The sequence below is a fragment of the Ornithorhynchus anatinus genome, chromosome 5 (genome assembly GCF_004115215.2).
Source record: "Ornithorhynchus anatinus isolate Pmale09 chromosome 5, mOrnAna1.pri.v4, whole genome shotgun sequence".
Classification (NCBI taxonomy): Eukaryota; Metazoa; Chordata; class Mammalia; order Monotremata; family Ornithorhynchidae; genus Ornithorhynchus; species Ornithorhynchus anatinus.
The window spans coordinates 56678111-56693204 of NC_041732.1; the positions used below are offsets into that span (position 1 = coordinate 56678111).

Below are 15094 nucleotides of genomic sequence, written 5' to 3' on the forward strand. Positions count from 1 at the left end.
GCATGCGCTCAAGTGCACATACATGTGTGCGCACACACATACGCATACCTGGATGAAACAGCGAGTGATGCTAGCCGCAAGGGCAGGGGAGGGCCTGTGCGCTCCCAAGTGTCTGGTGTTCCCCTAAGAGCATAGACATGATTCCCATCCTCAGAGAGCCCCTCCTCTCGACAGGGAAGACGAGGCAGGCACGTGAGCCATCGTCCCCGACCATCTGGGCACAACAGGGTCCCGAAGGGTTGAGAAGGAGGAGTGGGTATTAAGATGTACCAGTGAGAGGAGTTCATAGGGGTGAGACGAGGGTGGGGGGTAAAGCTTCCTGGAGGAGGCAGCCTTTAGAGCTGGGCTGAAGATGAGGGAGGAGACAGGGACGGGGAGACTGTTCTTGAACTCCACGTGGGACAGGAGTCCGTCTGACCCATTACCTTCTGTCTATGCCCGCACTTAGTACAGGGCTCGGCATGTAGAGAGCGCTTAAGAAATACCACAATGATTAATACCTGTTCTCCTTTCTCAGACTGTGAGCCTCATTCATTCATTCAATCATATTTATCGAGCGCTCACTGTGTGCCAAGTACTGTAATAAGCGCTTGGGAGAGTACAATATAACAGCGCTTGGGAGAGTACAATATAACAGCAAACAGACACATTCCCACCTACACTGAGCTCACAGTCTAGAGGCCCACGTGGGACAGGGACCTGTGTCCCATCTACTTCCATCGAATCTATTTGAGAAACGAATTCCTTCTCCCATTGCCTTTCTCCAGGGTCCCTCCGTGAGCACCTTGTCACCCAGTCTGGGGATAACCCCATCACGGAGTGTCAAGCATCTCAGTGCTCCCAAGCACCAGGCCCCGCTGGGAAATGTCTGGGGTGCAGGGAAGTGGGAATTTGAACCACTCAACCCTCCCCCCGAGGATGGGGGTCTCTGGACCTCCATCTTCCACCTGCTCCTCCTTACTGGAGATGTTTCTGCTTATTTCCAGCATGTAGGGCCCCCCAGGGAACCAGCCCGCAGAAGAGGCCTCTCGCCGGCCCCTCCTTCCTGGAGGGACTGAACAGCGAAATGAGGAAACGCCCCAGACCCCGATCCGCCTGTCTTCCCTCCTCTTCTCCCAGCGATGGTGGGCTGGGCCAGGCTGGGCTAGGCCAGGCGGAGGGTGAGGGCAGCTGGAGAGAGACAGGCGAGGTGGGGCTGGGCTTCCCACTCAGGAATGTGAGGTCCCTTTCCAGGTGGGGTGGGATGGAACAGCCACCCCACCCCCCCTCGCCCCCGCAGTGACGTCACCCGGGAAGTGACCAGTCCCCAGCCGAATGACCCGGAGATTCTGCCCGGTGACCTGGCTGCCAGAGCCTGCTGAGGACAGGTGGTGAGGCTCTGGAGGGGTGAGGGGGAAGGAAACGAGGGGCGCAGAGGGAAGGAGGAAGAGGGGTGGGGACCGGGGCGGGAGGCGAGGTGTTGTCTGCACCCCGGACCCCCGTGTCCCCCCATCCTGGGGCTGACCCATAGTCGGTCCTCAGAGCTGCCCACATGGAGTATGGGAGGGTTGGGGGCGGAGGGGGAGGAAGCTGCGGCCCTAGCCGCCGCCGGGGAGAGGACGGGAGCCGGGGCAGGCTGGCTGAGGGGGTGAAATTCCTGGGGCCGGTGCTGGCCAGGGCACCAGGCTGGACACTGCAGCAACACCGGCCCGGCCCAGGGAGGAGCAGGGCAGAGCGGAGGTCTGGGCGGGGGAGTCCAGGAGCCGAGGCCATACGGACAGGGTGGCGAGCAGAGTCTGCCCGCCGGGCTGCTGGGGGCCGGGGGCCTCCGGGCGAGGGGGAGGGACGTTGTGCCAGGGTGGGGGCTCCGTCGTGCCGGGGCGGGGACGGAGGTGGACCTGGGGAGACCGTCTCTCGGTTGGCGTGGGAGGGGAGGGGAGAGGAGCTGCTGGTCCAGCCAGGAGCTTCGGGGATCTTCACTTGCAATATTCTTTCCTGAATTCTGGAGTCAGAGAAAAGCAAGTCGGGGGGCGGTAGCAGGGAGTCGGGGGGCCGTGGCCAGGGATGGTCACCGTACGGATGAACCTGCGATGAGAGGCGCAGGCGGACGACACCCCCTCACCCTGGGTGTATTTGAACATTTCCCCCATCTCCTGGAGAGAGAGCTGCATTTTTTCACCCAGTTCCACCCCTCACCTTTGCCCTCGAGTGAGGTCACATAGGACGTCACCACTCTGCAGAAATCGGAGGGCCTCGGAGGGCAGGGGGATGTGTCCATCCCTGCTTCCCCCAACCCCACCCATCCCACCCCCTGCTCCTGCCTCCTTGGCTCCCCCACCCCGTACTCCCCTGGGCGGCTGCCTGTACCTTTGTCCAAGTCGACGTTCTTGGCCGAGAGGTTCTTGGCCTGCTCAGCCTGCTCCTTGAGGATGTTGTTTTTGTAATCTGGGAGGGAGGGGCGGGGAGTCGGATCAGAGACAGACAAAGCCCCTTCCCCCGGGGGACCAGTTAAGAGGACTGAGCACCCAGACATCTTGAGGTCTCTGTCCTTTTTTTATGGTACTTTTAAAGCGCTATGTGCCAGGCATTGCTCTAAGCACTGGGGAAGATAAATCATCAGGTGGGACTCGGTCCCTGTCCTACATGGGGCTCACAGTCTTAATCCTCATTTTAGCAGGTGAGGTAAATGAAGCACAGAGAAGTCAAGTGGCTTGTCCAAGGTCACACAGTGAATGGTGGAGCTGGGATTAGTACTCAGGTCCTTCTGACTCCCAGGCCCGTGCTTTATCCATGAGGCCATGCTGTTTCTCACTAGGCCACGCTGCTCCCCTCAAGTTGTACTGTGCAGCCTTGGGTAGGCGGACAAGCCGCCCTGAGCTCCGGTTTGTCCTGCTCCTCCACCCCACGAGAAAATGGGAAAGACCACCGTGGCCCCTCCCTCGCCCCCAGGAACACGGCTTCCCTTGACCTGCGATTAACCCAGCCCCCCCGGAGACCCGCCCCTCCCCTCCCCAACCTAGTTGGATGTCCTCATTCCGGCTCGGTGCCAGGTCCCCGGGGTCAACGGCACACTCCTTCAGATTCACATCTTTCCTGGAAACAGAACACCAAGGTGGGGGGTGGAACATCCCACCCCCATCCCCCTGCGACCTCCTCCCAGGGGCCCGGCTTGCCCTCATTTATCCATGGGATACAGGGAGAGCTAGGGGAATCGAAATCTACAGACAATCCAGAGCTTCACGTCAGTCAATCTCTCCGATTTCAAAGGGGCTGGGGGCGTTCAAGGGCATCGGCTAATGGAGTCGGCCGGGGAGAGGGCAGGGTTCACTGGGGATCGGCCGGAGGGTCACTCACCCATCGGATTTCTTCAGGTTGTACTCGTAGCCTGGGGGGAGGGGAGGACAGAGTTGATCTGGCCAAACCCAACAGGACCGGTCTCCCTGCCCTGCTTCGGTCTCCAGAAGGACTCGGCCTCCTCACCTCGGCTCCCCCCCATGCCCTGGGGTCCGCCCCAGGGATCCGCCCCAGCGACCTGCCAGTGCAGCAACAGTGAGGGAGAGACAGAACCGGGCACGGCAGGGGAGAAAGGGGGCAAGTGACTGTCTGACCGGTCCTTTCCAACCCGGGCCCTCCTTGGAGCTGGCAAGTTTTTTTCAAACATCTATCCTGAATCCATCCCGCTGCGATCCCAGCCCCTCGTCATCCCCCCGGCCCTTCCTCAGCGACCTTCCTCAGGGAGAGGGTGGTCCCCTGGAGGGTCGGGGGAGAAGAGGTCCGGGTTGGGGGGTAGGGGAGGGGGACTGGGTGGGGGGAGGTTCCCCGGGGTGGGAGGGGGAGGCCGGCCCGGCCAGGCTCACCCCTGCGGCGGTGCTGTCGGGTGGCCAGCAGCACGGCTACGAGGAGCAGCAGGAAGAGGAGCAGGGTGGCCAGCACGTAGCCCAGCTGTTGGAAGAACTGGGCTCGGCCCTCGGGGACGATCACGTTGATGACATTGTGGCCGCGCACCAGGGTGGGGTCTGGGGACGACGGAAGGACGGACGGATGGCGGTCAGGGACCCTGCCCGGACCCGGGGCCGGAGGGGGACACCGAGGCCCCGACGGAGGAAGGGGAGCGCCTCCCTCCTCCCCCCCGGGACCGGCCGGCTCGGGGCCATCGGGCAGAGGGGGCTCGGCCCGTCCGGCTCCGCACCTGGGTCTGGGGCGGCGGGGTGAGCGGTGCGGCGGTCGGGGGCGGCGGTGCCCCCCGTCGGGGACCGGCCCACGGACACTCGGAAGAGGCGCCGCTCGTGCAGGCCGCAGTAGTGGTGGTGCAGGTGGCAGGAGTAGAGGCCCTCGTCGGCCGGCTGCAGGCCCTCGATGGTCAGCGAGAAGTCGCCGCGGGCGAAGGCGTCGGGGGGCAGGGCCAGGCGTCGATGGAGGGGCGGCGGCCCGTAGAAGCGGCGCTCGCCCGAGGCGTAGAGGTCGAGCAGGCGGTCGGCGCGGTGGTGCGGGACGCCCGGGGGCTGGCGGTCCCAGTGCGCTACCTGCTGGGCCTCCTCCGACGACCGCTCCGTCCACACGGGAGCGCCGTTGAGGCAGGGCAGCAGCGCCGTCCGACCCCGCGCCGCCACCACCACCTCCCGCTCGCCGTCCCAGTAGGCCCGCGCCTCCCGGGCTGTCGCGGGGAAACGCCGACGGGCGCCGACGGGCGACGACACCACCGCCATCGTCATCATAAGCATAAGGATGCCATTTGTTAAGCGCTCACTCGGCGGCGCCGTTCTGAGCGCGGGGGAGGACGCGAGGTGGCCCCCCCCAGGCCTCACGCCCATTTGGCAGAGGAGCGAACTGAGGCCCGGAGATTGGGATGTGCGTGGGGGCCGGGGGAGGCAGGGATGGTCCCTATCTGTTGGCGGATTGTCCATTGCGAGCGCTTACTACAGTGCTCTGCACATAGAAAGCGCTCACTACAGAGCTCTACACCTAGGAAGCGCTCAATAAATACGATGGAATGAATGAATGACTGGGAGGTGTGTGGTGGTGTGATTGGGATGTGGGCATGGGTCTGTGCGTGAGGCTGGGGGGCTGACTTGGGGGGGGGGCAGGATGGTTGTGTCATTGGGATGTGCGTGTGTGCGTATGTGTACACACACGCACACCCCAATAGCACAACCACAACCCTCCAGTCAGCTCCACGCACGGACACACACTCACACCCCAATCACGCACACCCTCATTCAGCCCCACGCACGCACCTACACACACACTCACACACCCCCAGTCAGCCCCACACAGAGACATACACATGCTCACACCCTAATCACACAGTCACACACCTCCAGTCAGCTCCACAGTCCCACGCGCGCACATGCACACACACACTCACACCCCAATCATACATCCCCGTCAGCCCCACGGCCCCACGCAAAGACAAACACACACTCACACCTCAATTGCACAACCACACACCTCCCGGTCAGCTCCACAGCCCCCACCCCCCCCACGCATATACACACAGCACTTCCCAATCACACCACCACACCCCCCAGTCAGCCCCACAGCCCCACGCACAGTCACAATTCAAACCCCCAAGGTCACACAGTCTCTCAAACATTCATTCATTCAATTGTATTTATTAAATGCTTACTATGTGCAGAGCACGATTGGAAAAGTACAATACAACAATAAAGAATGACATTCCCTGCCCACAACGAGCTCACAGTCTAGAGGAGGAGAGGCAGACATCGATACAAATAAATAAAATTACAGATATATACATAAGTGCTGTAACACTGTCTGTTTGGTCCCCACCGCGCGTACACACAATCACACAGGACCATACAGTCACACAACACATGCACAAAGTGTCACAGTCGCCCAGCTCCCCCTCAATCACACAAGCCTCAGCACAGAGCCCCAGCAAACACAACTACATGGTCACACAATAACACGGCCACACAAACGCAATCACGGTGTCCTACCCACACAGCCACCTACATCCACAACTTCGCAGTATCACTCACACCTTCACCCCAGTGGCGACTCTCACAAAATCGCCCAGTGTAGGTCACCCAGCGACTGCACACAATCAGTGTTGTGAGCATAAGCCACTCCTCCAAAGCCGCACGCAGCCGAAACAATCCCGCAATCATAAGGTCACAGAGCCACGCATATCCTCGCAGCGTCACGCACAACCTCACCCCAGCGGCCACACATACACCCACAGTTGTATAATGGCAAACACGAGCACACACACAGACTCAAGCTCCTAATCTTGGGTCCTGTGCACTGCTTCATCAGGGCCGGGCTTCCCTCCAGCTGGCCTTGGTGGTGACCCCCCGAGTCCCTGGGCCCCTACTCCCTGGTGGACTCCAGCCCCAAGTGACCCAAACCCACCCCGGGACCCCTTCCCACCCCTGTCACCGCCCTCCCTGTCCTTCCCGGCGGTCTGGGCCCAAAGACCTTAGTATCTCCAGGAAATGCCCGGCCGCCCACAGGTCCAGCCCGGCCCCTCGGCCCGCCCCCTCCTTGGCCATCCCCTCCAGCCCGGGCAGCTGAACGCCCGCCATTCCAAGGCCCGGGCTGCCCCGTCCCGGGCCCGGCTCTCTCCCCACCCCACCGCCGGTCACTCACGGTCATCGGTGACGTCCAGCCGGACCTTCACGGTCACGTACAGATGGCAGTAGTGGTGATGGAGGTTGCAGGAGTAGACGCCCTGATCCCTCGTGTCCACGTCTGTCCAGAGAGAAGGCGGGGAGGGGGCCTGAGGGGTGGTGCCTAGGGCCAGGGGCCGGGAGGTAGCGGTGGGGGGACTGGGGTGGGGGGAGTTGCCAAAGAATGGGGGGTCGGAGGGTGGAACAGGGAAAAACGGGGGTCTGAGGGGTCCAGGGCCCTAAGTAGGGGATGACTGCCGGGGCAGGGCAGGCAGGACTTGGGTGGGGGGGTGACATGGGGGCAGGGAGTAGTGGGGGGCTCTCACAGGGCTGAAGGCGGGGGTGGGTGGAGGGTGACAGGAGGAGGGGCAAGGAGTGGGTGGGTGGGGTCCTCAGGGGGTGAGGGGTGATTGGGGTGGGGCACGGAAGGGAGATGTGAGGATGACTGGATGGGGGTTGTCAAGGGTGAGGGTGGAAGGGGAGGGGTGATTTGGGGTGGGAGAACGGAGCGGGGGTGAGGATGATGAGGGTGGGGCAGAGAGGGGGTGAGTGGGGGTCGGCAGGGGTGAGGGTGGAGAGAGAGGGGTGATTTGGGGTGAGGGCACAGAAGGGGGGGTGTGAGGATGACGGGGGGTGGCTGGGGGTCATCGGGGTGAGGGCAGGGAGGGGGAGTAGGGGACGGGCAGAGGGGACCCCCAAGGGCCGGATGTGGGTCTTGGGATCCGGGGGTGTCGGGGTGTCGCGGTGGGGGCGGTGTACCCTGGATGAGCAGGGAGAAGTTTCCTTCGGCGAAGGCCGTGGGGCTGAGTCGGATGCGGTCGTTGTTGAAGTCCCGGTAGACGCGCAGGTCCCCGGTGGAGTAGAGGTCACAGAGGCGCTCGGGGGCGGGCCGGGGCCGGGGCCGGGCCCGGGGGTCAGGGTTGGGGTCGGGGTCGGGGTCGGCCTCCAGATCCCAGTGCAGCACGCGCTGCCGGTCCTGCAGCCGGTCCTGCGTCCACACCATGCGGACGCTGTAGCAGGGCAGCACGGCCTGGGCCCCCGCCCGGCCGGACACGTTGGACACGGACACCACGATGCTGTCCAAGCTGCCGGGGTCGCTCGACGCTGCGGGGGGAGGGGGCCGGTCGGGGAGGAGGGCAGGAGGGTCTCCGGGGTCGGGCTGGCTGCCCCGCTCTGCCCCTGTCCCGGCCGGACAGCCCCGGCCCTACCTTGCCCCGCTCTCGGAACAGTGCTTCGCACCTAGAAAACGCTTATTCAGAGCACTGTACTAAGCGCTCGGGAGAGTACAGTATAACAATAAACACATTCCCTGGCCACGACGAGCTCACAGTCTTAGAGAATAACAGTTGTTAAGCAGTGTGGCATAGTGGAAAGAGCCCAGGCTTGGGAGTCAGAGGATCTGGGATCAAATCCCAGCTCTGCCACTTGTCTGCTGTGTGACCTTAGCCACTCAACCTCTCTATGCCTCAGTTACCTCATCTGTAAAATGGGGATTAAGAGTGAGAGCCCCACGTGGGACAACCTGATTTTCTTGTATCTGCCCTAGTGCTTAGAACAGTGCTCGGCACATAGTAAGCATTTAACAAATACCATCATTATTATTAATTATTGTTGTTGTTGGGGTGGAGGAGCCTCAGTTCCCACCTCCCAGACAGGAGCACCTTTTCTGGGGGGCCCCGACTTCCTTCGTTCCCTCCCCCAGCCCTTGATGGCAAGGGCGGGGGGCGGGGATGGTGTCACTCACCTGAGAACATGAGGACCCCGGTCCCTGGAAAGGAGACAGGAAGAAGGTTGCCTGAGGTTAAGGGTGGTGTAATGTGGTTTCTGGGAGCTCCCCGAGGTCACGGGAATTACAGAAGGGCAGGGTCAGGGGTGTTAACCTGCAGCAATTTCCCCGGGTGCCCAACCCAGGGGAGCGGGGTCTCCCCACAGTCCTCCCACCCCTGTCCGACCCGCACCTCCAGCTTCGCTCTTCCCAGGCCTCCAGACAAGACCTCTGTTAATTTCCATTAAGACGGTGAGGGCCCAAAATGGTGCCCCCGCCCCCCCCTGCCCCTGGCCTCTGATCACATATTGGCTTAATGGATAGAGCACAGGCCTGGGAATCAGAAGGACCTGGGTTCTAATCCCAGCTCCCACCACATGTCTGCTGTGTGGCCTTGGGCAAGTCACTTCACTTCTCCGTGACTCAGTTACCTCGCCTGTAAATTGGGGAAAAGAGTGTGAGCCCCATGTGGGGTAGGGACCGTGTCCAACCTGGTTAACTTGTGTCTACCCCAGAGCTTAGAACAGTGCTTGGCACATAGTAAGCCCTAAACAAGAACCATAATAATAATAATAATTCATCTCCCCTTCTCCAGGATCGTTCAGCTGGGCAGCCCCACTTCCTTTGAGGTGGGCAAACCCCTAAACCCCTGGAGGCAAGGGGATAGACACGGTGACCTCTAGGCAAGCTGGCCTTGTGAGTCCGGGAGACCGAGGGGAGGCCGGGGAGGGGGCAGAGGGAACGGGGAGCCCTCGGGCAAATCAGTTAACGGATTGTGGCCTCAATTTCCCCATTTGCAAAATGGGGGAGACTCATCCGTGCCCCAAGGGTTGGCGAGGACCCGAGCCGGGATGCCCAGGGCGGCGGAGCCGTGTTAAGCAAGCTCTGGTTCCAAATTCGGTTTGATCGTCGTTTTTGCTCTTTTCGGGGGCCTGAACCCCGGGACGACGTTTCGGGGAGAGAGGGAGGATCCCGGGCCGGGTGGGGGTGGGAGGGGGGGGGGGTCCCCGTTCTGCCCGCTAGCTGGGCCACGCCCGGACCCGCAGCCCCCCTCTCTCCCCAACCCAGTCCTTCCCTCCGTCGATTTAGCCTGAAATTAGACTTTTGGGGGGACACGCCCACAAACCCGCAGAAACCAAAATTCCCAAGAGGGAGGATTGGAGGGGGCAGAGAGGAGAAGGAGGAGGAAGGGGGTGGCGTGCACAGTGACTCCACCGCTCGGCCTGGCCCGGGGCTAGGGACGGGACCGGACAACGAGGGCGGGCGGGCGGCCAGGACTGGACAGTCCCTCGCCCCCAGCTGCCATCTCTATCCACGAATGGGCCCGGGGTCGGGGGTCAATCCCAGATCCCCCCACTCCCAGATTCTTCCAGGGCAGGCCTTGCTCTTCCTTCTGTTCCCCAAGGCCTCCTCCTCCGCCGTGTCCCCCGCCGGGATCTTCCCCTGGTATTGAGGGTCCCCAGTCCCGGGCCGGGCGGGGGCGGGGAGGAGACAGGGGAGGGAGTGTGGTGGACGGGGCCGGGGGGGAGGGGGGTCCGCAGAAATATGCGCCGAGTCGGCAAATCAAACGGTTTCCGGAGGTGGCCCGGTAGCCCGAAGAATCCGCCCCGATCCTTTATTAATCATAATAATGAGGGTATCTGTTAAGCGCTTACTATGCGCCAGGCACTTTACTCGGCGCTGGGCTGGATGCCGGCAAACTGAGTTGGATACAGTCGCTGTCCCATGTGGGGCTCCCGGTCTCAGTCCCCGTTTTACAGACGAGATCACTGAGGCCCGGAGAAGTGAAGCGACTTGCCCAAGGTCACGCAGCAGACCTTTGTAAACACAGGGTGGGGAAGGGCTGAGCTGAGGTCTTCGGCCCCTCCACCGGACCCTCCTCCCACAGCGAGCCGGGGGTCGCGGGGGCAAGGGGGGCTCTCGGAGGAGCGGGCAGGCTGGGCCGCCCCACGCCAACTCCTATCCACGCCCTCCTGCCAGTCCTGCCCTCCCCTTGCCACCTGACCCGAGGGCGACGGAGGCAGCTTCCTGCAGCCCCCCGCCCCCGGCCCTGCCCCTCGGCTTGCGGGGTCAGCAGAGGACGCGGGGAGGGAACGCGGGGAGAGGAGGAAGGCAGAGGGGCTGAGATGGGGGCCCGGGCCCCCGCTAGGGCTGCAACTGAGATTTTGGGGTCAACTCGTTCAGTCCCCAGCCTTCGAGCGAATGTCCCCTCCACCCTAACGGCTGAGCAGTTCCCTCCATCCATCCATCCCCCGAAAGTCCCGGAGCCCCCAAACACCCCTCTCACCGCTCTCCTATCCCCAGCCTCTCTCCCTCTGGTCCTTTTTGGGGGAGGGGGCGCAACGCTTCTCGGATAGGTCTTCCCCCCCACCCCCGACTGCATCCTCCCTCCTACCCGTCTAGGTCCCCTCTTCCCCGGCTGGACCTCCCTCCCTCCCTCCCTCCCAGGCCCAGGGTCCGGCCGGGTCTTACTTTGAAGAAACAGAAGTTGGAAGAGGAGAAGTTTTCCCTTCAGCTCCATGGCTCCAGCTGCGGCCGCCCGGTTGTGGCTTTCTCTCCCCCCTCTCTCCCTCTCCCCCTCTCTCTCCCCCTCTCCTTCTGGAAAAACAAGGAGCCGGGAGTCTCCGTTTCCCTGGCAAACATGTGACCTCAACAGCGCTTGAGCGGCGGCGGTCCGGCGACTCCCAAGCAAGCCCCCCTTCCCCTCCCTTCTCCCCTTTCCCCGCCCTCCCACTTCCCCCCCTTCCCCCCCAGTCTTTCCTCTCCTTCGAAGCCCCTCTCTCTTCCCTCCTCACCCCACTCCCCTTCCTCCTCCCCCTTTCAGCCCCCTCCTCGCCTCCCCCCCCCCCAACGAATTCCTCCCACGAATTCCTGGCAGAGGCCAAGGCCGAGCTAGAACTGGGCAGGCACAGACAGGCAGACCCCGATGGACCTACAGACATCCAGATTGTCAGGCAGACAGACATCAATGGGCCTTCGGGCCCACCCTCAGACTGACAGGCTCAGACAGAAACGGTCGGGTGGACAGGCACACGGCCAGACGGACGGACAGTGTGCGCCAAGGCCCTCTGCCCTCCTCCCTTTTGGGGTTCTCCAGTTGTCCCCTTTCTCCACCCGCTCTCTCTGAGGTCCACCCACCTGCAGAGGATCTGTGAAGAGCTGGCCTGAGAGAGGGGATGTCAAGAGGGGAAAGAGGGAGACAGGGACCCAGAGCCCTAAAAGACCCAGGAATGCCTGGACTGGACAGTCAGCGCAGGTCTCTCCCGGGATCCAGAAATTACCCTGGGCCAGGACAGGTGAGAGGCCAACGCACAACAGGATCGGGAATCCCAAGATTAAGGTTAAAGATCAACCGGATCATCCTCCTTGCCTCCAGTTGGACCTCCAGTGTCCTCACCTCCACGGTGGTCACCTTTCCCTCTAGACTGTAAACTTATTGTGGGCAGGGAATGCATCTACCAACTCTGTTATATTGTTATACTGTACTCTCCCAAGTGCTTGGTACAGTGCTCTGCACCCAGTAAGAGCTGAATAAATACGATCGATTGATTGATTGATTGACCAGTTTGGATGGGGAAAGGTTGGGTGGGAGAGAGAATAGCCAAGTAGGCTGCCTAGTGCTGCATTATAATAACAATAATGATGGTATCTGTTAAGCACTTACTATGTGCAGAGCACTCTTCTAAGCGCTAATCAGGTTGTCCCACGTGAGGCTCACAGTCTTCATCCCCATTTTACAGATGAGGTAACTGAGGCATAGAGAAGTTAAGTGACTTGCCCACAGTCACACAGCTGACAAGTGGCAGAGCCGGGATTCGAACCCATGGAGGTATTTGTTAAGTACTTACTATGTGCCAAGCACTGTTCTAAACGCTGGGGTAGATACAGAATAATGAGGTTGTCCCATTTGGGGCTCATAGTCTTAATCCCCATTTTACAGATGAGGTAACAGAGCCCCAGAGAAGTCAAGTGACTTGCCCAGAGTCACACAGCAGACAAGTGGCGGAGCGGGGACTAGGACCCACAATCTCTGACTCCCAAGCCCGTGTTTATTATCCTCGATTCATTTCTCTCACGCAACCTACACATTCAATCTGTCACCAAAATCTGACGGTTCAATTTTCACATCATCGCTAAAACCCGCCCTTTCTTCTCCATCCAAATCGCTACCGCTTTCATCCAATTATTTACCCTATCCCACCTCGATTACTGTATATTAGCCTCCTTGCTAATCTCCCTGCCTCCTGTTTCTCCCCTCTCCAGTCCATATTTCATTCGGCGGCTCGTATCATTTTTCCAAAAAAAAAAAGGTTCGGTCCACATCTTCCCACTCCTCAGAAACCTCCAGCGGTTGCCCTCCACCTCATCAAACAGGAACTCCTTACCACCGGTTTAAGGCATTCAGTCACCTCTCTCCCTCTATTTTACCTCGCTGATTTCCTTCTACAACCCAACCCACACACTTTGCTCCTCTAACACCGACCTCCATCTCGTCTTTTTCGCCTTGCCCACGCCCTCCCTTTCTCCTGGAACTGCCTCCACCCTCTCATTTCACGTTTAACAGATCACCACTCTGCCCACTTCCAGAGCCCTACTAAAATCACATCTCCTCCAAAAGTCCTTCCCTGATGATGCTCTGAAGCACTAATGTTTGGGTCCCGATCAGGGTGGAGAGAGGCTAGGAGTCCCACCCAGGTAGCGGTGGGGAAATAAAGGGGAGACCGAGGCCACGAGCCTCATCCCCCCTAGAGCGGGGAGCTCGGGTGGCTACCTCCCCCGCTGACCTTCTGTCCCGGCTCAGACTCTACAGTCTGTCTAGACTGGAAGCTCGTTGTGGGCGGGGAATGTATCTGTTTATTATTATATTGTATTCCTTCATTCAGTCGTATTTATTAAGCGCTTCCTGTGTACAACAATAAACGGGGACATTCCCTGCCCACGACGAGCTCACAGTCTGGGGTGGGGGCGGGAGGGGAGACAAAATTAAAGCTATCCTGTGGGGCTGGGAAGGGAGTGGGGAGGACAAAGGGAGCCGGTCAGGGCGCCGCAGAAGGGAGTGGGAGATGAGGAAAAGCGGGGCTTACTTGGGAAGTGTTCTGTACACAGTAAGCGCTCAATAAATACGTCTGATGGACTGACCCCAGGTTCCAGGCGGAGGCCCAGCCCGTGCCCTGGGCCTCGGTTTCCCCTCCGCCGCCCGGCTGGCCCCCGGCCATTCCCCGTCCATCAGGCAGAGGCAAGTTGCTTGTCCACCCGCCTGGCCCTCCACCTCCTCCTCCTCCTCCTCCTCCTCCTCCTCCTCCTCCTTTACCCTCTCCTCCTCCTCCTCCTCTTGCTCCACCTCCTCCTCGTCCTGGTCCCGCTGGCACGGCGGGGGCCGCTGGCTGCCCGGTTGGGAGGCCGTGGCCGCTGCTCTCATCTGTCCGCTATTTCCTGGCTGCCGGGAGCCAGGTCCAGTCCTCCGGCCACGGCCTCCGCGGGACATCGGCAGCTGGAGCCGGACCGGGCCGGGCCGGGGGCGGAGGGACGCTCGTCGTGGGGACCGGCGAGGGGGAGCGGCCCTGGCGGGGAGGGGGCGGAGATCATCACTCTGCTATGTGTTAAGCGCTTACTATGTGTCTGGCCCTGTCTTAAGCGCTGGAGTAGCTAGAAACTAGCTATTCGGGTCCGACACAAGTCCCTGTCCCACATAGGACTCACGGTCTTTATTCTCATTTTACAGATGGGGGAACTGAGGCCCGGAGAAGTGAAGTGACTTGAGATGGACAGAGCCCCGATTGGGAGGCTGGGCGGGTTCCGCGGATTCGCCCCACATTGCTCAGATGGGGAAACTGAGGTCGAATGAGGGAAGCGGGGCTCAAAGCAGAAGCTAATTGGTAGGGATGGAGGCGGGGAGGCCACCAATCCAGCTGGAGGCAGGACCGGACAAGGGGGAGAAGGGTCTCCTCCTGGCCCAGCTCCGCCGGGAGACCCCCATCCCCCTGCCCGCAGGCCCCCGGAACCCGGACCCCCAGGCTCCAGGACCCCCCAGGCCCCAAGGCCCCCAGGCTCCCAGGCTCGGTTCGGCCCGTCTGGAAACCATCGGACCCTCCCAGCTCACAACGGGAACCGGCGGGGCGGCAAAGATGCGGGATGTGGGGTGCGGGATGGGGGGCGGGATGGGGCGCGGCCTGCCGCCCCCACAGCTGCCAGGAGAGACAAGGGGCCCACGCAGGACCGGGACGGGGAAATCAGACTGGACAGGGCTGGGGCCGGGTGTTTCTTTCTCGGGATAGGAACTCCTGGGCCCCCCACCCCCTAGGAAGGTCCCTACCTTCATCTGAGGGGAAGTCTTCCCTCCCCCCTATATGCCCCCCGCATTTCTGCCCACGTGGAGTCCGGGTTTGGAGAGAAAAACAAGGTGTGTAGGTCGAGGGCGGAGGTGGGGGGGAATCCAGCCCAAGGAACCCGTCAATTAATTCATTCAATCATATTTATTGAGCGTTTACTGTGGGGAGAGCATTGCACTTAACGCCTGAGAGAGTACATCACAACAATAATGTTCTGCACATAGTAAGCGCTCAATTAATACTCTTAAATGATTGAACAATTTCCCTACCCTCAATGAGCATACAGCTTAGAGCCCTCACTACATCATTATTTGAAGGGGTATATTAGGGTAGGTAGCAAGTCGGTGATGGAATCAGGGCTCCTGACCCCACGTACAGATTTGGACTGG

The 15094-nt window shown here is 61.0% G+C and overlaps 1 protein-coding gene across 1 annotated transcript; it reads right to left on the reverse strand.

Annotated features, from left to right (window-relative positions):
- Window positions 1-627: 627 nt before the first annotated feature.
- On the reverse strand, window positions 628-11065 carry MXRA8 (matrix remodeling associated 8). Its single transcript, XM_007657215.3, has 10 exons — window positions 10849-11065; window positions 8356-8379; window positions 7371-7715; window positions 6592-6693; window positions 4169-4633; window positions 3837-3995; window positions 3334-3364; window positions 2996-3072; window positions 2347-2424; window positions 628-1981 (listed from the first exon to the last, which is right to left on the reverse strand). Exons 1-10 carry the CDS (start codon window positions 10895-10897, stop codon window positions 1956-1958), a joined length of 1356 nt encoding a protein of 451 aa, XP_007655405.2. The 5' UTR covers window positions 10898-11065; the 3' UTR covers window positions 628-1955.
- Window positions 11066-15094: the final 4029 nt, after the last annotated feature.